At 39.9% G+C, this 25944-nt stretch overlaps 1 protein-coding gene across 1 annotated transcript in view; it reads right to left on the bottom strand.

Annotated features, from left to right (window-relative positions):
- The window catches only part of ZNF827 (zinc finger protein 827), a 79376-nt gene that overhangs the window by 32256 nt on the left and 21176 nt on the right, over positions 1-25944 (bottom strand). Inside the window, exons 5-7 of the mRNA XM_035899193.1 lie at positions 16628-16861; positions 1913-2161; positions 1149-1206 (exon numbers count right to left, since the gene is read on the bottom strand). Coding sequence (XP_035755086.1) covers positions 1149-1206; positions 1913-2161; positions 16628-16861 — 541 coding nt within the window. The remainder of the gene's footprint in view (positions 1-1148; positions 1207-1912; positions 2162-16627; positions 16862-25944) is intronic.

Here is a 25944-nt window from a genome sequence, read left to right on the forward strand (position 1 = left end):
AGTGAGAAGTTAAAAGCTCAATTTCATTATCTTTCAACTTGTAACATCAAAAAGTCCCTAATGTACATTTACTGAGCTGGCCAGTTTATTAAAAACAAATTATTTATTTACTACAACTACCATGAATGAATGGGATAGGCCTAGGAATTTAAGAACAACATATTTTAGAGATCTTTTCTTCTGCAACTGAAATGCTTTTCAATTTTTGTTTGGACAAAGTCACCTTAGCAGGCACGGAACATGTTGAGAACTTCTACAGAAGGGGCTGCAGGGGCACAGAAGGTCTCACTCTATCATTGAAGGAGCTCTTTGTCACTTCAGTGTGCTCAATCTCCAACCCATCCACACTGATTAGGGAACTTTCAGGTAGGAAATAGATGTACCCTTGCCAATTCCTGCCTACTTCTCACCATGGCCTCCTAAGTTTTTGCCAATTCTAGCTACCACTTATTACATATGAGCTTTGGATTTTCCCATAGGGACACCTCACTTTGCTGCTCATGTTTATATAAACAACTTGTGCGCTTGTTCCCAGCCACAATCCTGTAAAGCGCACAGTTCTTTAACAGCACATGCTATAATTGGATCAAGTTTTTAATTCCTGGATAATTTCATTTATGGCATTAATGTGACTGTAATCTTTAACAATTGTTTTTTTGCCTTGTCTTACAGTCTGACTTTTAAAAGTTAATTTCTAGAAGGCGTTGAGATGATAGAAATACCACACTGAAATGTTACTAAAGAAATCCAAACTTGACAGAAGACTGAATCAAAATCACCTCTTCTTACATTGCTCCATGGCTTAAAATCCAGTTGTCAGCCTGCTCTTCTCTCAAGCACTGCATGTACTATGCAGTTTCTTTTAAGTTTTGGGTTTTGTAGAAAAAAATAATTCTTAAAATGATGTGTGAATACTTGATCAGAGGAGAACAGTCATTTTGGCCCAAAGGCCTTTTGTCCCACGAACTCTATGTGATCAGATCTGTACATGTAATTTTTCAGATATAGGTTACATTACCCATGAAAATATCTTACACTTGTAATATCAGGTCACATTTGCAGGAGACAGACACATTTGAGTTCACAAGGCAAAAGGAAGCAATACCATGTACACTACAGCTTTGCAGATAACAATGGACTGTACTTACCTGGCTGTAGTTCTGATGGTGTTATCTTTATTGTGGTTGTGCTCTTTGCTCACCTTTTCTGCAGAGGAACATACATGTTTTTTTGCGATTAGCATAGATCATATTTTCCCTATCAGGTTTTATTCAGTAGAACTATTTTAATGCTTTCTGATAACAGCATAATCCAGAGTAATTTAGGGTAAATGGTTACAGCATGATTAGAGAATGGGCATGACTTTATTTAAACTAACACCCAACAAATTTTTTCAGCTTCATATTTCAGTGTTAGTGCTCCATGCAAAGTGTGTAATACAAGCATTCATTAAACACAGTGCTGATATCATTGCCTTTATGTAATAGCTGAGGTTCACCTTCTTTGTCAAGAGAAATGGACAGTGCAGCCCCAGGAGCAATTCATGCAGCAGCTGCTGGCCACTTATGCCAGTAACTGCCATGTATAGGTTCCCCTATACTCCAAGGCCTGGATCAACCAGTTGTCACAAATTACTTAATTAACTTGCAAAAATACAGGAGTTGAACTCCGGCTTTTCCAATTCAGTTCAAATATTGTGAACCTGACCTGACTGTCACAGTGCTCTAAAGCATATGCTAACTATGGGGGACATTTGGCAAGGTTTTTGCGTTTCAAATGTGAGGGTAGAAGGGTTCTAACTCCTATTATTTTTCAGCCTTAGCAATCTCACACTTTCATAGCACCTTAATGGTTATACACAATCTCTTTTTGTTCTTTAAATTCAACTATCGACTATTTCCACTGCTTTTACCTGATAACTGGAAGAGCAGCTCAGATGCCATCTTCACTGATATATCTTGGCTGAATAGATTTCTTTCTGGGAGCACACGACCTTCTGGTGCCTTCTGTATGTGTTCACTAATGTCTCGCCCTAATAAAGTGCTGTAGCCAACATTTTGGCTGGGTTGGCTGGGTGACACTGAGGCCTGCGAATCATGAATGTCAACTTCCATTGGTTCTTCCTTTATCTTTACCGTCTGGGTTTCTTTGTAACTCTCAGCTGCAAATATGTATTTAAAAAAAATAAACATCTGCCACAATTATTTAATTAGGCTACAATTTTTCAGCACTCAAAGCAGGAATCACAATTACAAAGTTATAATTTGAACACCCTATCACTGCAAATGGTAAGGGAAGCAAGCAGCTGACTGCTACAGTGTTCTTCTGGGGGTATAAATAGAAGCAATCTCTTGAAAATAATTTTTCAAACTGGAGAGCAGAAAACAGTTGCATATTTGTAAATATGAGTTATATCACTTTCTATGAATACTGCATGATCACACACCAATTAGTGAAGCTTTGTTTTTATTTATTAAATGAAGTTGCAACTACACACCAGTTCTCCAAAGGTGGGCACTGAAGACCTCTTATAAACTCTAAATTACTCTTTACCAGCAGAAGTACCAGCACAGAGAGTCAGAAGTATTGGTATGGGGATAGGGGTGGAAAAGGAAACCCCATCTGCTCCTCTTCCACGCTCTCTCTCTCTTATGGAAAATTCCAGACAACTATGTGAAGAACCAGTTTGTTATACCTGCATATGCTTTCAAGATGAGAGGAGTTTTCTGGGGCCCATACTTTTCTAAAGTCTGATTTGTAACAAGCATAGACATTCCCTCATACATTACAGGATCCAATAACCTTAATGATCAGTTTCCAGGAGCCCATATCCTTTGCCCCCTGCCTTCCTCTCCAGTATCTGAGGACAGCAAACAAAACCATAGTCTAGAAGCCAATTTGTAGCTCACTTTCTACACTTGAGATTCCCTGGGTGCCACTGAATGCTCTGGTTTGGCTGCAAGTTTAGTGATCATTTTTTATTCAGAAAAAAATCTCTGAAGTCTCAAAATCAAGGCCTACCACACCCCAAATACATATACAGCCCTTTTGATTCAGACTTTCTGCTGTGAAAAGAGAAGTTGAAGACCTGTAGAAATTATTCTCAATTCCGTTTCAGAGAAAGATGATGAATTTTGGGGTTTTTTTAATTATCTTCATTCAGAGTGCTCCTGAAAGGACACTGGTATCACAGCAGAACTGCCCAACCAGGTGTTGCTTCTGGTGGCTGGATGAGGACCAGACACTTGGAAACAGGCAGTGTAAGACAGGCAACATGCTTGGGAGAATCAAGAAAATAAATAAATGCGTGAACACAGTTAAATACCAAAAGGGCCGTCTAGATAAGGAATCATTCCAACAAAAAAATGTACATGGATTTATTAATTTTGTCTAAACCTGTACATGTACTTCTGGTACTAGCCAAGATACTGAAAACCTTAAGGAAAATCTTCTGTTTACTCATGATTAGCACATGCCCAAATTATCACCTATGTAGCTTCCATAGCTGGAGTCAAGGGAAAGCGTGAGTTTGAGTTGCTCAGACTTCATGAGCCAGAGGGGGGAGAAGGCAACCCTAACACCCAGGGAAGGAGGCTGGTGTAGAGGCTAGGGACAGGCACGCTGCAACACACAGAGCCAGAGAAGCAAAGAGCTTAGATGCTGAGGGGACTGGGACCTGAGAGAGCAGTCTGGCCCTTGTCCAGACTGGGGGACCTGATCAGATCTATGACCATGGGCCAGCATGTTAGCTGGTGCAGACAGGGGCTGGCCATCCTGATAGCATCAGGTCACTGATGGAGGCACTCTGCACAAAGAGCTTCCTCACATGGAATTTTCTTTGTCATCTGTCAAATTTTACTACTAAGAAGGCTCTGATATGTTATAAGTAAATGAACACCAGTTCATAAGAAAAAGCCCAAACACAAACAGTATTTTCTATTAACTTTGGGTCAAAGAGAAGAAACTGGGGGTGGGGTGTTGAATCCACTAACTTCACTTAATAAATTAATCTGTTGCTGCTCCCTCTGTTTTTCCCCTCCTCTCTACTTCATATATGAATATGTCAGCCTCACGCATTTTATTTCAAGCATGAATGTTTCAAACACCACCAGGCCTTTTGTTTTCAATTACCCAATATTACAATGAATCTCAGAGGCACCAAAACATGGTTTGGTCAACCCTGATAACACCCTTAAGCTAGTCAACTGATTGGTGTCATCTTGTAGTCTCTAGCCAAAGATGAACAGAATCTCTTTAGCATGAAGGTATACGCATTCCATGTAAAATTAAACTGATGTGTGTCACCAATTCCTTTTTCACTCCCCTGGTTTCTCCCTCTCCCCACATTCCTGTTTTTCTTAAGTGGAGAAAAAGTGGCTTTGCTGCCTACAGCTCTTAAAAAAAAAAAAAAAAAAAAAAAAAAAAAAAAAAAAATCGAAGCCAGGAGATAAAAGCCACTTGGATATGTTCCAGGAGCGATTTACATGAAGTGCTTTCAGTCTTTTCTTATGACATTTCTTGACCTTTAAAAGATACATATAAACATTGCTAAAAATCTTTACCATCTACGATCCACTAGATACATTTCAGACTTCAGAAATTTTCATAGTGAATTCTCAACTGAAGACAAGTTAGAAATATCATATAATGCCTTTTTTGTCCTGTTAAGCAGATTTTTCTTTTTTTTTTTTTTTTTATTTAGAACTTCCACTAGCCTTTTATTATAAAACCAGGGAACATTGCATCTGTGTTGAAAAGTGTAAAAATAGCATGCTGTGCATTGAAAGTGAACACAGAACAGCAAAGGAACGCATCAGGTAACACTGTCAATCAAAAGCTCAGGTAACTCCACAAACAAATGAGTTCTTCAGATGTCTGACAGACCGAGCTCTGCACCCAGCTGCCAAATTTAGGTGCAGAGTCAAGCTGACCTTTGCTGCTCTCTCTCCACTTTTAAAATATTCTTTCTATTTCTGTTCCTGCTCCACACAGTTTAATTCCCTGTCCTGCAAATGCTTTTGAATCAAACTGATACAACCCCAACTAAGGCAAGAGTCGAGCAATACCAATGACCTTCTCTCCTCCACAATCAGCTAGCACTCAAATTGCCCTAACTAAATTTACATATTTGATCATTTCCTTTGACCTTTATCTTCCCAGCTGCCCCCTTTTGATCTGACAGAATGTCCCCGCCAAATGTGAATCTTGTCATACTCCAATTCCCAAAAGCAAACATGCACAGAAGACTGAAGGAGGGTCTCTATGATAATTTTACAAGAGCTAATGAAAGGGAAGCACACTCTGTCCCATGAGCAGCACTCACAGGCATACAATCCAGCTGTGCTAGAAGCTGTGCTGGCAAAAGACCATAAATTAAGGTTATGCCCCTACCCATCTCACCATACAGGCAGTCAAACTAACTTCTTGAAGATTTTTTTCCCTTCTGTGCTCCAGGCAGTTCCTTTGTGGAGTAAGGCGATACCTCTTATTTCCTTACACAGGTATCTCCCAGGGCCATAGCGCAGCTAAAGTTTTCCAAATCAAGGACTGGTACACCAAAAGACCTCCTGGTTCAAATAATTAAAATCACAATAGCTTTGTCTTTTTTCCACTTTTGCATTTCTGCTTGACTAGATGGGCTAGATTAAATAAACTGCTATGTATCAGAATAAAAAGTTAGTATACAAGAGTAATTTTCTTCATACCAGATTTTTATAAAAGTACAACATCTAATTCCTAGCAAAAATCAGCAAGGGATAAAGACTCAAGTAGCTTTAAAGTATCAAGACCGTGATCTCCTAAACATGGTCTGCTATTCATTCAAAACTAACCTGGATGAAGCTCATAACAGCACAGCAGTGAACATTGCTCATCTGGCAGAAGATGAACTAAATCACCTAATACACCATTCTAACTTCGTGGTACGGAAACAGCTTAACAAAATGAGAGAAAATTATTGCATACATGGATGTACCATCATCAAGCCACAGAGACACTGTTTCTTTACAGAGCAGTATAACCTTTTATCAGCTTATCTCTAAAAGCCTCAAAGAACTTCATCCTATACACATCGAGGGAGATAATTTTCCACATTAGATATGAAAAATGCAATATTGGACAGGCTTGCTCCAGGAGGAAGTAATTTCTTCCACAGCTTTCAGGTTCTCTGGCATTCACAAGTGCAAGGAATCGCAAAAACCTCAAACCCAACAGAAACATAGGACAATACCTATGCTACCCAAAGGCATTCATCCCTGAAGGCCTGACAGTATCACCTCAGGAAGGTGTAGCAGTAAGAGTGCCTCTAAAATGTACTCTTAGACAACACCTCTCTACATCCTAGGACAGAGATTGCCAAGTTTTAGAAAGAGCTTATTCAAGCTACTTCTCTCAGGAAGTTGGGACTACCACAATCCAATGCAAGCTCTACACGAGTCAGCAATGTGCCCTTGTGGCAACCAAGGCCAACCGTATTCTGGGCCATATTATCAAACCTGTACCCATCAGGTAGAGGGAGGAGATTCTAACCCTCTATTCTGCACTTACGAGACTGCATTTAGAACCTGGAGAAAAGAAGGCTGCGGGGAGACCTGATTATGGCCTTTCAGTACCTAAAGGGGGCCTATAGGAAAGACGGGGAAAATCTTTTTAGTAGGGCCAGCTGTGACAGGACAAGGGGTAATGGTTTTAAACTAAACCAGGGTAGGTTTAGACTGGATATAAGGAAGAAATTCTTTACAATGAGGGTGGTAAAACACTGGAACAGGTTGCCCAAAGAGGTAGTGGAGGCCCCATCCCTGGAAACATTCAAGGCCAGGTTGGATGGGGCTCTCAGCAACCCGATCTAGCTAGCAGTGTCCCTGCTCACTGCAGGGGGGTTGGACTAGATGACCTCTAGGGGTCCCTTCCAACCCAAAACATTCTATGATCCTATGGTGCCCCATTTGGGGCTCCCCAGTACAGGACAGACACTGACATCCTGAAGCATGTTCAGTGGAAGGCTACCAAGATAGTTAGGGGCCTGCTGCAAGATGGAAAAGACTAGCTAAGAGAACTGGGTTTGTTCAGCCTTAAGAAAACAACACTAAGGGGACATTTTATGGCTGCCAACAACTTTCTAAGGTATTAAGGGAAGGTATAGAGAAGCTAGGGTCAGACTTCTCTCAGAAATGCACAGTGATAGTATAAGAGTCGACAGACAAGTTGGAATATGGGAAATTATTTTTACACATACAGAAAAAAGTTCACTGTCAGGATGGCGAAATACTGCCACACATTGCTGAGAGAAGTTGGACACATTCAAAACTGAACAAGACCCTCAGCAGCTTGGTCTGCTTGGACCTGCTTTGAGCAAGAGATTGGATTAGATGAACCCTGTAGGTCCCCTCCAAACCAAATTATTCCATGCATCATTAGCACCAGATCAGATCAGCTGCAGGTTTATCTAGCAGAATTTTCAAAACCTCCAAGCAAGGGAAAGCTAGAGCATCCTTGGGTAACACTTGTTCTAGTGCTGCACTAGAAATTTTTCTTAATGTCCCCTCTGAACCTTCCAAGCTGCAGCTAGTAGCTGTTGGCCCTTCTTTTACCATCTGCCACCACAGAGAACTATACTTTTCTAAGTTTCCTTCAAGTAGTTACAGGCTACAATTAGATCTGCCGTTAGTCTTCCTTTGCTAGACTGAACAGGTCCAGTTCCCTTAATGCCTCCTTGTAGGTCATGAGCCCGAGACCCTTAATCAGGTCTGCTGCCTTCCTCTAGGCCGTCTACTAATTCTCAATAGCCCTTTTGAACAGGGGAGCCCCAAACTGGTATAGTATTCCACATGCAGGAAGTAGAAAGGTTAAGGAGCATCCGGGAATCTGAGAAAGAGAGACTGGTGGAACCCAGCTCTGCCCTCCCACAGACAGAAACAGGAACAGCCACCAGAAAAAAAACAAGATCAAGGGGACCCTGTATCATCTTCCCACTAGGCTGAAGGCAGTAGCTTAAAGGAAAAGACTAAATAGAGGCAAGTCCATGCTTGGGATGGCAGGAAAACCCCCTCCATGCCTGCCTCACCTTCCCATGTGCCTCTGTACAACAGATATGGAAGGCCAGTCAATGGATGATGTGGATGACAGTCCATCTGCACCAGAGGTGTTGCTAAGGTCAGAAAGGCCTACCCCCTGTATCACAACCACCTCCATGAGGAAGAAAAGGAAGGATGGGGTCAGGAAGGCTAAGACGCAGCTGGAGCTGAACTTGGCATGGGATGCAAAGAATAATAAGGCGGCCTTCTAGACGTATGTCAGCCAGAAAAGTAAGGTCAAAGAAAACATACCCCCGCAATGAGTAAGACTGGCAAACTAGTAACAACAGGTGAGGAGAAGGCTTAGATACTCAATAACTTCTTTTGCCTCAGTCTTCACTGGCAACCTCTCTTCTCACACCTCTTGAGTAGATGGACTGCAGGATGGGGACTGGGGGAGCAAAGTCCCACTCACTGTAAGAGAAGATGAGGTTTGTAACCATCTAAGGTCTTTGAACATACATAAGTCTACGGGACCTGACAAGATGCATCCCACACTCCTGAGGGAATCAGATGATGTAGTTGCCAAGCCACTCTCAATGATATTTGAAAAGTCATGGTGGTCAGGTGAAGTGCTTGGTGACTAGAAAAAGGGAAACATTGAACCCACTTTTAAAAAAGGTAGAAAGGAGGACCCTGGGAACTACTGACCTGTCAGTGTCACCTCTGTGCCTGGGAAGATCATGGAACAGATCCTCCTAGGCACATGGAGGGCAGGGAGGTGATTCAAGACAGCCAGCATGGCTTCAATAAGAGCAAGTCCTGCCTAACCAACCCAGTGGCCTTCTATGGTGAAGTGACTACACCAGTAGTCAAGGGAAGAGCTATGGATGTCGTCTGTCTGGACTTCTGTAATGTCTTTGACACAGTCCCCCACAACATCCTTCTCTCTAAATGGGAGAGATGGATTTGATGGGTGGACTGTTTGGTGGATGAAGAATTGGTTGGATGGTCTTGTCCAGAGGGTTGTGGTCAATGGCTCAATGTCCAAATGGAGATCAGTGATGAGTGGTGTCCCTCAGGGGTCCATATTGGGACCAGTACTGTTTAATATCTTCACCAGTGACACAGACAGTGGGACTGAGTGCACCCTCAGCAAATTTGCAGACAACACCAAGCTGAGTTGTGTGGTTGACACACCTGAGGGATGGGATGCCATCCAGAGAGAGCTGGACATGCTCAAGAAGTGGGCCCATGTGAACCTCATGAGTTTCAACAAGGCCAAGTGCAAGGTCCTGCATTTGGGTCAGGGCAACCCCCAGTATCCATACAGGCTGGGGGATGAAAGGATTGAGAGCAGCCCTGTGGGGGAAGGCTTGGGGGTTGTTCAGCCCAGACAAGAGAAGGCTCTGGGGAGACCTTATTGCAGCCTTTCAATACTTAAAGGGGGCTTATAAGAAAGATAGGGACAAACTTTTTAGCAGGCCCTATGATAGGACAAGGGATAACAATTTTAAACTAAAAGAGGGTAGATTCAGACTAGATACAAGGAAGACATTTTTGACGATGGGGGTGGTGAAACACTGGAACAGATTGCGCAGAGAGGTGATAGATGCCCCATCCCTGGAAACATTCAAGGTCAGGTTGGACAGGGCTCTGAGCAACCTGATCTAGCTGAAGATGTCCCTGCTCATTGCAGAGGGGGTTGGACTAGATGACCTTTAAAGGTCCCTTCCAACCCAAAGTATTCTATGATTCTATGCAGCACTCACTTGCTCCATAAGGGACACATTGAACGTGCTCTTCTAATGCAACACAGTCTGCTTTTCACTTTATCTGAGATGAAAGTCAAAATCAAGTGGACAGATTTAATAAAAAACACAAACCATATAGTAAATATTGCTTTTGCTGATACAATAGCTGTCCAATGACTTTCCATCACTGAAATCAAATGAATTCTTGTTAAATCATTCATGCTTCTTCCCACCATTTTATTCAAAACTTCATCCTGCAACTAAAATTCTAAGTTGCTCATATTTGCTGAAATGCCCATCAGCTTTACAAATCAACTTTATGAATCAACTTAGAAAAGAAAGCCTTTCCCATATGTCTCATAAATTGGACTCATGTACTAGTTTTCACAATCAAGCAGACAGGGGTAACTAGTGGGTCAACTTGTACCGACTTCAAAAGCTTTCAGTATGGAGAATCTGGCATTTTGTTACGCTAATTGTTCTGATTTGCTAGAAATAAACATGCCCTAAAACAGCTTAAATAAAACCTCAGAGGTAGGGAACAGTTGGCGAGCCCTGAAGGTTCTGCTACAGACACACAACGAGTAACATCTGACGTTCCCTAGGGCGCTGTGCTTGATGCTTTATTTTGCTAGTATTTTTTTGAAACGGCTGTTTTATGTAAGACAATGTCAATGGGCCTTGAATCAATGTAACAGGATCCTGAATTTGAAAAAAAAAAAAAAAAAAGGGGCTCATATTTATTAAAGTGGAACCTCTGAACTCCCATGTTCCAGAATTTTGCAACTACAGGCTTAGTTTTACAAAAATGCAAATCAACAACAAAAGAGGAGCAAATTAAAGCAATAGAATAATTTGAGTTGTGATACTCATCTGTTGCTCTTTCCATTTAAATGGTAGCATTATGGTGCTTACCTGAAAGACCCTACTTGCAGAACGCAGCCAATCCCTCAAAACATAGACCAAGAAGAATTTGATAAAAAGTCTACAGGTGCAGTGAATTGTTATTTTACAACATATTCCAATCTATGCAAGTCTCCCAGTTCAAGAAAATTCTAGTGTAGCATTTCTGCAGCAACCTGTACCTTTGCAGAGAGCCTGGCTCCAGTTCTCCTGTCTTTACAAGCTCACTCTCCAAAGGCAAGGGGGACTGGCAAGAGGCCCTTCTGCAGATACTGTGCATCCACAATCCCCTGACACTTTGAAAAAAATGGACACGCCCACTTTCCATAGCTTTGTGTCCACTCCCACCTGGCTGAACATTATCAAGGAATAGCAGTAAAGCCAAGGATTGGGGGGTTTGCCTAAACTCTTTAGTGACAATTCTAATAAATAAAATAAAATAAAACCTCCTAGAACACCAAAAGCACATTTGAACCACAGACATTATGATTTCTTATTATTCCAAATTATCTAAATCTTTTAAACTAACATGGTTTTCATTAAATGTCAAGATTACCCTGACATGGAAAAAAGGAAGAAGATGAATTGCAAATAACTTCAAGGTAGAGTATAGCATCTACTGAACTAAAAGCTAGGCTCTGTTATAAGGTACTTGTTTTTCTGTGATTTTTGTTGTTTTGTGAGGGGTTTTTTTAAGACCTATGGGGAAAAAAAAAAAACTTAGACTTTGCAGACTTCCATACTTCCCACCCTATACTTCCCCTGTGAATGGACAATATTTTTTCACATTTTTCCTGCTTTTGGGTTTAACCATTAATGTCATAAAACACGGCAGAACCCATCAATAGGTAAGAATCCATTACTAGCTGAGTCCTTTGAGGATTATGTTATTATATAGATGTCATGGAAAAGTTTGTTAGACTGAATGAACGTACCATTGCCTGATAGGAACTTCATGTAGTACAACATTGGCAGGAGAGTCTCAAAGTCTTCAAAAAAATCTGGAGCTGACACATTGCAATTATAAATCTAGCTTTCTAGAAACTTGTATTTTTTTCTATACTGTAATTAAAACACTGCATCACTCTAACCATTCACAATCTATTTCACATGTCTGTTGTTTAAAAAAACCGAAAACAACAAAATACCCTTGGCTAGTAGCAGGATTTAAGCTGGTGGTGTGACTTGCCATGGTTTGCCATCTCTCTAGTTCCCCATCTGCTTACTTTTCTGGGCTTCTACAGAAGCACCTGCTGCTGCCCAGAGCTTTCTAATGAGCTATTTAGAGACCAAGGAACAAAAGGCTTCCCTGTATTTTCCCTCCTCTGCCCATTATCATGGCCCTCTAAGCAGGGATGAAAGCACTCTTGACAGCTCCCCTGCAATCCCAGTACAGAGGCTCTCACGGGGTCCTGACAACAGCTATCTCCAAAGACAGCAGCCTAGCTCCATACAAGCGCTTCCCTGAATGGTCTGCAAAGTTATGAAAATGAAACGTATAGGAAAGTTAGTTTCTCTGTCCCCTGCCTCACCCAAAGACTGCAGTAATGTACTTTTTCTTCACCATAGTAACAACAAACCGAAAGACTGTCAACGCAACCCACTAAACCTGGAAAGACTTTGTGACTGCTAAGAATAATGGCTTACTAGCTGTTTTTGTTGTCAGTTCACATTGCTGATGACAGCCAAGTAATAAAGCCACCCAAGCCTTAAAATGAGGTAACTCTGACACCAGCTGTCCAGCCACACACACATAGATAGCACTCCTAGTTAGCAAACTTTTAAAAATTATATTGTTGTTTAGTTCCTCTGGAAGTCTGGCCTGTTGTGACTAGACTGGTTTTGGTAGGAGCTAATTTAAAGCCTTTCTCAGATAGCCCTTCACGTTACTGTGCCCTAACACATGATGTGCCATTTTTGGAACAGGAGTAGCGCTAGGTATTCTGGCCTTCATCTTATGCTAGAATTGTGCTATTATTCTTTTTTCTTTTGCTTCCTCTTTTTAAATTGAAGTTCTAATCCATGTGGTTTCAGTTAAATGTAAGATATAGTGTCAAAAAATTAACTACAAGGCAGGAAATATGAAATTAGCATAAACATTTTCAAGTGGATAAAGATTTACTCAAAAAAGGGAAAAAAACCCCCCACAACCCCTGCAATAACGAGTTGTGCTAAAAGAGGAATTATCATATAATTAGGTGATAATAAATGGAGTTGATCAAGAATGCTTTTGGAATCAATTGTATGCAACATTTTACTTCATGACCTCGGCGCAAAAAGTAAGCAAGCACTAATTGCATCTGCTGATAACCCAAAATTATGACACATTGTTGGCACTGGGGAATCGATGTATTATAAGAAGCACTGTGTGACCCGAAGATTGAAGTACAAAAAATCCAAAGGAATGGAATAGTACAAAGGTCATGCGTTTGCTAGTGATAACAAGGATGTGTGCACTATATGGGGAATTGAGCCACTGAAAAAAAGAGGAGGAAAACAACCCAAGTTACTACCGAAATGCAAAATGACTACATTTTGCAAATAAGATATAGCTGAAATAAAGGTAAATGTGATTCAGACAACATTTCTAGGAAAGACGGGGACATACTAATGTCATAGTTCAAGGCACCAGGGTGAAATATTACTTATAAAATGCTAGTACCTGGAATAGATTTTATACACCTCCAGCATGCATTCATTTTTTGGACAAGGAGGCAAAACACTGTATGCTTCTGAAAGATAATACATGTCCAAAACACATTAGCAGCATGACTATTTCAACACAAAATGAGTTTTTAGGCTCAAACATTAGCATGTAGATGAGAACATTTATCTTAAATTTCAGTCTCCTCTGGAACCTACCTTTCAGTTTACAAGACTGAGTGCATAAAACTGACCAGGGATCACCGGGTGCACCACTTAATTAAACATTTTGAGAAACAAATTAGCTTTTCCATGAAGGAGAACGGGTAAGAAGGTAGAAAAGTGGTTCAGGTGTATTTGAAACACATTACTTCAATTTCTTAGGATTTTGTGCAACATTTAATAGGAATTTAAAATCTTGCAGGGATGGCACCCTTCCAAACAGAGATGAGAGCGATTTACCCCACTCCACTACCTCCTCAAATGTGTTTGCTTACCATTGGATCTAGTCTCAGTCAAGACTTAGTAATGGACAGAATTCATACCTCACCTTTGTACATTTGTATAAATCATGGTAGTCATCTTATGTTCTTCTGTAAAATGTAGGTTGAAAGTCTGCAGGCTTGAACTTTGTGTTAACCCCAAAGACCATTGCTTCCAAATGGGCGTTTCATTTATTTTTAAATAGCAGATCAGTTGTTAGGAAGTTTTGTTTTGACTATTTGGTTGGAAATGGGTTCTGCCTAGACATGCCCAAGAGACATTAGCTTTCTTAGTTTGAATAATGCTTTGGAAGAAGTGCAACCAGGTATCAAGTGACTAGGTATCAAATTTGTGAACTGTGAGGTAGAAGATCTGAATCGAAGTGAAAGGCAATGGAGAAAAAACCTGGTATAAAAGGGCATAGCATCTCCAGATAAGGTCCAACTCCAAAGGAATATGCAGTGTAAGGGCCTGATCTTAAACTGTGGTTTTGTGCTGCTAGAAGCATGCAGGTGTCCTGGCAGCTTTTTAGCTTAATGACAAAAGAGAGCGCCTTGTGTAGTAGACTAAAATAGACAGCTGCATGTGATTTTTTTCTTGTTTTGGTACGTCTACCTCTACAATGACAACTGATAAATATTCTGCTAATGTTCTAGTAGAGTAAAATACATTTATTCTCCTAACTTTTCCTAGCTTTAGAGTAGTTTCTGAGTGGCTGACAAGTCCCTCCCTCAGAGGGGCTGGTGATTTCCACTAAGTCTGTCTTACAGTATGCGCCAGCCCAAACTAGGCTCCAGGGCTGGAAAGCTCTTCCACTACATTGTACAAGCTCAGCTAAGAGCTAGCAGCACAGCACCTCTGTTTGGGAAAAGAGATTTCCCAGTGAAAAATATAAACCAGTGTATTCTTCACGTGAAAGCAGACAGCAAGGTCTATGGCTAAATCCCAAGAGGCTCCCACGAAGCTGCAACAATTGGCAATATTATTCCTCAGGGGAATAATGGAAGCACGTATGTCAGGAATGCAGAAAGCAAAATACTATTATGTTGGAAATCCCTTGCTGAAATTGTATGCAGTGCAAGTTTTGGTAATTAGTATTACACAGAAGAAAGTGAAAATAACAAAGCAAGGATGTAATCCATTCAGTCTTTATCAAGAATATATAGAGCCAGGAAGGACCTGACTTAAACCCAGCTGTATAATACATCAAGTCTAATAAGGGCACTTGACTGAAGACTGACAGTAGAACATCCAGACTTACTCATTCCTTTCTTTTTTTTTTTTTCGCTCCTTCCAGTACCAAGAAAAAGGAAAAAAGAAAAATGTTCATGTTTTCACTTTATTCTTTAGAAGTGTCTTAATTGTTTATGTTCTAAGTCACCAAAACCAGAGTGCAGAATTGCTTAAGATAAACTGGAAAGTCAATAGTGATCTCAGAGTATTTTACTGGATAAAGTAAACGTTAAAAAAACAACACCAAAGAGGCTATTATCTTAGATATTCCTCTTATATTTATCCTACATTAAATTGTATTTTAATGTTTTCTGCTTTGTAGTTTCGGCCTTAGATGGTAATTCAGAAAAGTGCAAGTTGGAAACAGTGTATGTGATAAACTTGGTATAACCCCACCCACTGTCTGATTCAGGAATACCAACTGCAGCAATACTGACTGAGTAAATCCTAGAGAAATTCTTTACCTTCTAATCTATGGATCAACCAAACAGACCACTACCAGCAAAAAATGCTCAATCACTACAGGATCATAAGAGAAATGGTAAACTACTCTATTTCTTACTACAACCTTTAAAGACTGGGAGTTCCCAACAGAAGTGACTGAAGACTTGACGAAGATTTTATATGTGCCAGATTTCACTCATATGAACAGATATTTAAGGCACAAATATTCTAACATAATAGTCTGTAATAAAACTATTTAAACACAGCCTACTAGTGGTGAATTCAAGATTCACAACCAAGAACCCTAGTGTCTCTGAAGTGCTTGAGAAATCATTGTTACGGAGCTCTTTCTTTATGAAAATAATTATAGAAATCTATATGCATGAAGAAAAATAAAGTCACAGGTTAACAGTCATTAGGCTGTAAAGTTCTGTTACCAGAACACTATACTCAAACCAGTTACCAGCAGGAACATTGCACTATATCAATAACCAATTGTTTAGTATTTGGAAGTCTGTGAAAAATTGGGAAACTTCTACTCTGATCAACTTTTGTACCTTGGGAGCACTTTTTGCACCATTAACACAGAAGGCTTGCAAATCAATGATTCAAATTGTTCTGCAAATTAAAGCCTGTAGGTATGAACAGAAGTGAATTAATTACATGTTAGAATTTATGGGGGAGATCCTAGTCAGTTAAAGCCTTTCAGGTATAAATTTTAGCTCAAATTCAATGTTGAATGCAATGTTGTATCCAATCAAGCCAAATAATTTCAGATTGGTTTGGCAGGGATCTCAGAAGTTACTAAACTTGTAAGAATTTCCACTGGCACCTCTTGTGTGACTTTGGCATGCTTAAAAAAACAAGTCTTGTCCAGTTTTAGAGAAGACTTAAAAACTAACTGATCCAGTTTAAGTGTGGAAGTACAAAACCCAGCCTCTCAGACAGACTTTCACATGTCGGTCCTAAAAATTGAAGTCTATTAGAAAGCCTTTTAATCATTCACTTAACCTGTTCCCAGCAGGGAATTCAACCCTTTTACTTCCCCTTAAAGTTAAACCTTGATTCTGACAGTTAGACAAAGCGTAATTAGCAGAACATACATTTTTATTTGATTCTGTCCATCTGTAACAGGTTATTAAATTAAATATCTACCTGAGAGTTTCATGAGGAGCTCAGATGCTGCCTTGACTGACATGTCCTGCCTCATCACAGTTGCTTGCGCTTCCTGTGGCTTGAGTTTCTCCTCAGGGACGTTTGGAGCTGAGGCTTCAGATTCCTGGCTGAACACATAGCTGGACTGAGACAAGGCTGAACTTGCAGCTTCTTCATCCTTAGGCTCCTCTTTCACTTTAAATTTAGGAGTCAAGGGCTCTTTTTGATTTGCAGCTGTCAAGAAAAGGAAAGAAGTGAGATTTAATGAGATCTGTAATATATAGTCATAGAGCAGCTAGTAATAGGAAGAAACCATAACCTGAGAAATTAGAGCAGGTACTGGAAGCAAGCATGTCAAACAGATGCTTCTAGAGGTAAATCAGGTTCTGCATCTTTTGTACAAAGGGACAATTTTGAAACACAAAAACTGCATGTACCAGAGCTCAAGAAACCATCCTCCTTCTACTTTTTTTGCCTCTACTCCTCCTGAAACCATTCCCCTGGTCATTGGTTTTTGGTCCTCTATAGGTTTGATGGAAGTTTAAAACACTATTTCAGATAACGGCAAATTTGGCAAAGCCCATGGGTACTATGCATTGAGTTCTTAGAGCATGGGAAAGACAGGAGGTGAAGAGCAGAAAGACAGGAAACGTAAGAGGGGAGCAAAAGGAAAATGAACAGCAAATTCTTCAGTCCTAAAAGTTGGTACTGAAAGATGCTATTAGAGCAAGAAAGACAGCAAGTTTAAAATAATCCTTTCAAATGGTCCATGTAAGCAGCTTCACAGCCTCAGAGAAGGGTACAGAGACCTTGGGGCTGCTTAAGATCTACATACTGAACAATGTTGTACTTGAACGTTCTTTCCAATACCTCATGACAGTGGTAGATCCTTTGCACTGCATTTGGTTGAAGGGATAAAACCAAGAACACTTCTTAAACAATACTTCCAAACTCAAGCAATATAAATTCACAGGCAGACTGCACGACAAACAGGAAGCACTGTTTTTCAGCAGCTCTTCTTATAATTCTTTATGTTTGACCATTAAGAGATACTTCCTTCCCTGTCTCTTAGCGGGTTTTTCTTGGTCAAAATTTCACTTTAAATTCCACAGCAGATGACTTGTTCAGTGCCTCAAACTTTGATGAGTTTACATGTCTCTCGCTTCTCTAAACCTCTGTCTCCACAAATATGAAAGATGGAGCATTGTCCCCAATTTGTTATCTTTCTAACCTCTCCTACATATTTTCCTCCTTCCACATGACAATCCTCTGCCTACCCTCATGAATCTTGCAGATGAGCTCTATCAAATTTCACTCAGACCATGTAAGAAGCATGTACCCCACCACCCTTTTCACAAGCTGCAGCAGGGCATTAGAAGCCAACGTGCATTGCGTGCTGCAGGGAGCTGTTTGTTTTACAAACCCATTACATGAACCGGAACAACTGAGGAACAGGGATGGTAATAACCAGCTGAAGAGGCAGGGTACTAACAGGTCAAATCAACCCAACAAATCTGTCAACATTCACCTGCTTAAGCCCTTGGTCTACTTTCTCCTCCACTTCACTGCTTCTTACCTACTCTGGCTCCTCACTTTCCTGACTTATTTCCTCAGATACTTTTGCCTCAGCAGTTCCCCCAAAATCTGGCTCCTAATGAATCTGAATGCCTGCATCTCACTGTGAAATGCTCACCATCTCCCAGAGACCTCAACTCTAAAACATGGAGTACAATTGCCGTCTTTATCGCAAATAGACACTTTGGTTTGCTACTTTGAGCTTTGTTAATTTTCACACAATCCATTGGTTTTTGAGCTTTTTTGTGGTTTGCTTTTGGTTTGTTTTTTTTTTATTTTTTTTTAAAGCTACTACATTACCGTGTAACACAACACTTACACCTTTTCAGTTTATGTTCCAGGGTTATTGGATTTTTCTCTTTTCTTATTGGTTGGCAAGCCATTACCAAAGAACAAGATTAAAGCAAGTAGTATGAACAGCGTACACATAAGCCACAGTGGTGCAAACTTCAGAAATTAAATTACCTCATATGTGTAATTTTTAATATAACCTACAAGCACTTTTACCAGTATTAGGAATTGCTTTTTCCTTTTTTTTTAAAAAAAGAGCAAAAGCAGAAATACAGAACATTAAAGCATGCTTCAATACATCAAAATATAGGTTAAGGCTCTCAAACCAATCTTAACTTTACCAAGGTACTTATAAAAAACATCCATCTACTTTATCCAGGCCTACATCTTTCTAGCTCAATCTATTCTGGGGTTTGACCTGGGGCAAAAAAGACCCAAACCTTCTATGCCACACTACCTTCTACATTCCTTCTCTTTTAAAACATGCCATTCTAGCTGCTACTGATATGAAAAATACCTCCACCAGGAACTGAGTGCAACTAGTAGAGAGCATTCTATCTGAACTTTCAAAGAACCTGGATAAAAAAAAATAATCTTTTGAATTTATTCATTTAAAAATGGTATTAGTTCAGATTGTCCCAGAAAATAAAGGAAACATGAATCTGAGGGAAGAGGTAAAGACAACCCATTGAGAGCAATCATTAACCTGTGAAGCCAGGTAATTTTCTGCCCATGAACCAGGTAGAGGAAGCACTGTAGACCAGGTTGCCATACACCTTTACCATTTAAAATACAGAAGTGATATTAAACTCACATACTCACATCAGAGTAAGTTTGCAACCATACATCATGATCCCTTATAAGCCAGGTTAAGAACAATGAAAAAACATCCATATACAAATAGAATCACTGTAACAGAATTCATATAATTTCACAGCCTTCAAATAGGAACTTTTTTCAGAGTCGGGTGCTATAGTACACAGTGGCAAACGCCTTATAGATTTCCCTATAACAAGAAAGCGGATCAAAGAAGGCGCTTTTGGAAGATATTAGCATTTATTAAACTCTCTCATCACCAAGCCAAAACTCAGCAGCCAATTTTACCCAATCCAAGGGCAGGTGTCAAGTGGTACCTCTATGCTCTTCATCCCAAGGTATTCTCAGACTCTACTGAGGTTAAGCCAAATGCTCAGAGAACCAAAAATTCAAGGTAGGTCACATGAGAGTTTAAATATGTCAATGATAGTGACACACCCAGAATGATGTGAACAGGGCACGCATCAAGTTTCCCTCCTTTCCTATGTCTCACTTTCCCATTCTCTCCCTGCCCCACACATTAGCTCTCCTACTGTGCCAGCACACGCTGCTATGAGCAACTGCTCCCTCACACTTCTGAGCCACTACCCGGGATAATGCTAAAACTACGTTGATAATAAATCTACCAGCCCAACATCAGACATAATCTAAATGAGCTCTTCATGAGATCTGTATACTCAGTTTGCCCCTGTGTGTCTAGAAGACACCACCTATGAGAAACATAAAACATGGTCAGAGTCCCACAATCCAGAGGAAGTCCTGAAGATGTGCATTCGGCAGTTTTATGTGAAGGTGAAAAGAAACCCAGGCTATTGTTCTTACCTATGTGGCTGGTTCTGTCTACTCTAGCTTCTTTGCTTTGGACAGAAGATAGAATTAATAAACTAGGAAAGTAGTAGGGGTTTATTTCTTTAATTAACTGATAGCACATTCCTTGAACTGATCGCACTTTCCAAAAATCAAACATTTTAATTGTAGACAAATCAGAAAAATAGAAGAGTTATTTAGCTCATTTTTCTTCCCCCAGAAAACAAAAACAAATAAAACCAGACAACTATTGGATCTGATTAATCAGACCCAACTGTTACAATTACTGGGGCTTTTACTCTTTCTTAAAATGTACTAAAGCAAATTCCAATGTAAATGAAGCCTAAATAGAAGCACAAATTAAAAAGGGGGGATGTTGTCCAGTCTATCAAATCCATACATTAAAACTAGAGGGGGATAAAAAACCCAAACCAAACCAATAAACTATCCCCAAACCAGCAAAAGTCCCCACCACTCTTGCTTCTGTCCCGTCTTGGATTTACAGTTATGGGCAGAATTGCTAACACATGGGAAATAGCAACTATGATGCATCCACTAGTCATATTAGGGAGAACAATAAACAGATGTAAGAAAAATCATTGCAAGTAAGGGAAATAAAAGTTAACTGAGACCAGTTTTTAAAAAAATCCCATGACTGAGGAATCTTTTAAAAATTAGTACTACACAAGGATTAAAAAGATGATGTTGAAGTCTATTAAGTGTATTTAAACTACAAAATTATTACTCCCCAGAAGGAACAGCGCCTTCTATCTACATACAAAAATAGATACACATATATATACTTAACTTGTATTGAACTTACATTCATCCTGAACTGCCACGAGAACACACTGAAGGATGTGTTGCCTGCAGACTGAATCCAAAAAACCCAGCAATTTCATTTTGAAATAAACAGCAAGGGAAAAAAAAAAAAAAAAAAAAAATGAACCAACACCAAGCAAATGCAACAAACAGGCAGCAGTCTCTCAAGCAGGGTCGATAATTCTCCATGCATTCCATTCCCTTACATATCCCGAAAAAAAACCCAAATCAAAGAAGATTCCAGACTGCTGATTTTTATCTTCCTGGAAATTGGAATAATTTGATCCATTTGGCAAAAGTAGATGATGAAAGTTATAACACTTTCCTCAAACTGCCAAATGCCACAAGAAAAGCTTTGGGCATCTGCCACTGTTCTGAAACACTCTGATAGAAGCTGCTAACTGCATCAGTCCACTTACGAGGATTTCTAAATGTTTATAATTGAAAGAGGAAAAATGGGCTGATTACTTCAAGCCAAGCTTGATGTTACAAGCCACAGTCAGCAAGGAGTTGGTCACTGTTCCATCTGTCCAAGCAAAAAACAGGAGAAAGGAAAAAAAAAAAAGCACAACAAAAATGCTGCCACAAAAGAGGCCACAAGAAAAAGCATCTAGAGTCTGGGTTGAAAGGAACTGTGATGAAAATACCACAATACACGACTGCACCATCATATTATTTTACAAGTGATCCCTGATTACAGCTATAAAGACGAGAGAGAGCAGGCCAGTCATGGCTGAGGGGAAAGGGGAAAGTGAGGACACATTCCAAGAGGCACTGCAAATTGAACTGGTCTCCTTGAGATCTTGCAGGAGAACCTCCCCTTGTGATTCTTCTCAGAGCCAACCTAGCAAGAGAACCATGGCATGACTTCTACCTGAGGAAGAAAGGACAGTGTTTTATCCAGGTCCTATCAGAGCTAGAACATCTGAGTGACACAGGGAGCCTTCCATTCCACATGGTAAGTTGTGAGCTGCAGTGGGTAAAAGAAACCAAGGACCTTTGACAGATCGGTTCCACAGTATTTGGAAGACACATTTCCCCAACACTGGGCATCATCGTCCTGAAGGCAGCTGTGGTCAATAAAGGGTATGGCTGGAGTCTTCTACCATTTTCACTCTAGCAATTGAAATGGGCAGGTAGGTGTTGGCATTCTGCATGGAGACCATAGCTTATCTTTGATGACATTCAAGAACTGAGTAAGGGGTACAAACACTGCAGAAGAAACCACTGGTCAGCTAATTGCTTTGCAAGAAAAATCTATGCAACTGGACCCTGTTGGAGAATCTCCAGACTAAAATTCAATTGGGCTGATAAATTATGTTCAGCTTACTAAACACAGAGACTGGCTACACTCTACGAGGCCCACAAGGAGAAATACTGTTCTTCTGGCAGGACAGTCTAGTTGGTCTCTCATTTCTTTTTAGTGCCTTCTGCCCTGGAATATTAATGTCCCAGAGCACCTCATGTTAGCTAACCCTCCCGCAAGTGCTAACTCAATTACATCTCATTTTCAAAGCTCTCTACTCTGCCCTCAGCCAAATAAACTAACCTATAGGGCCCCAAGACAGAGGATAGGAACTATCAATGAAAAAGCTACTTATGACTCAAGGGCACTCAGCATTAAAACTTTGCTTTTTATCAAAGCAGTGGAACAGCAGAATAGCTGATCATGAGAAGTATGATGATGCCAAGACTTGCCACCTCTGGTCTTCCAGAGACCACTTAAAGTACAAGGTCTTCCAAACATCTTGCTTCAGTATGTTAAAAATGCATAAGCAGAGGTTAAGAAAAGGCCAGCTAACTATCCTGATCTTCTCTAAAGCTGCTTTGCATTTAAGGAGCTGCAGTCAAGCAAAATGAGACACAGCACTAGAGAACGACCAGTCCTCCTACCGTCCCCTCAAGATTTCACAATCTTCTAGTCCTAGTGGAATGGAGGAAGTAGGCAAATTGCTAGGGCACCTGTAGGACCACACATTCCTCCTTACCCAAGATGTCCCACCTGCTAAACAAGATTGTAGTATCTGCCAAGACCATCTTTACCCTTTCTGGGTAAAAATCAAAGTAGCATCGGAACAGGTAAAATTCTGGGGAAGCTGGAAAAAAGAGGGAGAGGAGAGTGAAAGGAGGAAAGGGAAATTTGTTGCTGATAGGCAAATTGTTTGCAGTGTGGAAATTCCTTCTCGCTACAAAGAAACAGAGAAGGAGAGAAACATCACCAGATTGACCTTTATATTTGTTTAAGAAAACAAAAACCAAAACAAACAATCAGAGATGATTGAACTAACAATGCCTTCAATTCCCATTTTGGATAGATGCAACAGGAAGGCTCATGAGCTAGGACTTCTGCCCAGAGTAATGGTGTAATCAGGGAAGCAAAAGAGCCATCAGTTTGGCCTGGTCTTATATTCCAAGTATAAGAGTTTGTGTAGTTATTAAAGCTAAATTGTAAGCACAGAGCTGGTGCAGAATCACATTCATGTCTTTTAAGTTGTGCTGGGCTGAGTACACAAAAAAGCAGTTTGTTAGCCTGCATTTTAAATGACCAAATTAGAACAGACTCTACACTGCTTTGTCTTGCTAAATTCTACATATTCCTTCAAGGTGTAAAATATGATGGGTATTACTTTAAGAATGCCAGGAAATTGTGGATGTAAGACTAGCAATTGCTGAGAAGAGATTATAAGGGTGGTGATATACCAGTGGCAAAGAGTAGTGCAAGCTTTCATTTGCCCAAGTTTTAATTAGCTGTGCTGTTGCCCTTTTTCAGTTTTATTTTAAATTAAAGGTCTAAATGGAAATTATGAAATGTGAATCTGGAGAGATACTTCAAAGAGAGATCTTGATGACATCAGGGGTATTTACACTGACAGCAGCATTATGGAATTCACAGTATTTTAAAATTAAGGATATGGCTCAGTAACTGCCAGTCCTGTGTGCTTATGTGTTCTGATTGAAATTTTACATTCTGGCATAAACTGTGAATCCTAAATATAGGCACCATGGTCTTTTCTTTGGAACTTGCTACGCAAGTACATAAATTATGACAATTTAACCAGACATGCTTTTATTTTATTAAAAATAGATGTTTGAAGAGTCCAAGCCAGTCAGCTCAGTACTGTCAACGGCAAATGCTAAAACATTCCAAATTACTTGTGTTATCTTTAAGAAATGCAGTAATTTTCAAGAGCCAAATAGAACGAATAATCTAAGTGATTTTAGTTTATCTACTAATATTTTGTATGTAGCTGACTGATGATTAACTATTTCATTATTCCATTAATGGAATCAGCTAATAAAACATGAATGCAAAGTCCAAGTACTTTGGACAGTCATCAAAATCCCATGGTGTTACCGTTTCCAAAAAAAGGTTTGACTCCTCACACAATAGCGACAGCAGATGCGACAAACTGGGAGAAAACATAATTTCTCATTTGTTTAACAAGGCCAGCCCCAAACCCTCAGCATGTTATCTCGCTTTCCTTCTCTCTATTTTAAAGTTTTTCCATGCGAGTAACTTGGGGAACATAAAAAGAACTGCAGAAGCAGGGCACACTTGATGATATACACCGTCACAAGATGAAGAGATGTGCTTTCTGGAGTAATGCACTTGGTGAGCACAGAGAGGTGGGGGAGAGAGGCCAGCAGTGAAGTATGCTTTACAATTACTGTTTCCACACAGAACTCCTTTGAGATCAATAGTGCAAGAATCCCATTCATTTTGAGGGGATTCATTTATTTTTCGGATGTTATGAAAAGTAACTGCAGCATATAACATAGGCAAAGCAATAACTTCACTACAGTACACCAGCCATTGTAATTTGGATCACTGTGAAAGCTGTTTTTTTATTACAAAAGAAAATGAGCCTTAGAAGGAGGTGGAAGGACATCAGTATTTAAAGTGATGTGTTGTATAATGTCTGCCACTGAAACCTTTGAAATAGGAAAAGCAAATATTCTGCAAATTAATATATGAATGCAGCTACAAAGTTTTGATATGGAATTAACGGATTGGGGGAAGAAAACATTCTGGCAACGCACTGATCCAGCAAAGTATTCAGGCAACTTAAAGCACAGGAGCAGTCCTACTGAAGTTAAGAGGGGAAAGATTTGAGAGTAAAAACATGCCCATACTTAAATATTCTTCTGTTTATATGTTAAGTGTCACCTGCTAATAACCCTTTCCAAATGTAAATAAAATTTCAGAGAACCCTTTTAAATTTCTTGTGAATTTAAAAGCATCTCCTACCTTAAACTACGGCCTAGAAAATAGAATCTGGAAAAAATTCCAAGACTTGTTCTTATTTTTAAATTTACTTTTGCTGATTTGTGTTATGCCTTACTTCATAAAACATGAAACTAAAAATCTTTCGGGCAAGCAATGGCACAGAATAGGGGCTGAAAGGATCTCAAAAGGTCACCCACACCAATATTTCTCAATGTTTTTAAATTTAAGGCTCCCCTAAGCCCTTCTGAAAAAAATTCAGAAGCCATTTTAAGCAGTGCCATCACAATTAATTTCTGGCCCTCTCAAAATCGGGTCTAACTTTGAACATCTGTAAATTTTTCCCCACTTTGCTCCTTTGCAGCTTGCTGCTTGTTTTCATTCAGCTAAAATTTCTTGCAACTGCTTGTGATGTCCTACAGTTTGCTGACGGAGATACACAGATCTAGTCCATCCTACTGCCTAATATGTGACCAACCATACCTGACAGGTAATTATCCAACCTATTTTAAAAATTCTCCAGTGTCAGAGATGACACAATTTCCCAGCCAAACTATCATAGAGGTTTAACTACCTCAACTTTTGGAAAGGTTTTCCTAATGCCAACTTAAGCCCTACAATTTTTTGTGCCAATTACAATGAATCAGCAATAGATTATTTCCTTCTCCCCACAACAAACTTATCAATGCATTAAAGGCTTATTAATGATTCTCCTTAGTCTTCTCTGTAGGCTTCAAACGTCACTCTCTTTTACCCATCTTCACTGGACATGTTTTCTAAA

This window comes from Egretta garzetta, unplaced genomic scaffold, assembly GCF_000687185.1.
Source record: "Egretta garzetta isolate BGI_Z169 unplaced genomic scaffold, ASM68718v1 scaffold258, whole genome shotgun sequence".
In the NCBI taxonomy this organism is placed as follows: Eukaryota; Metazoa; Chordata; class Aves; order Pelecaniformes; family Ardeidae; genus Egretta; species Egretta garzetta.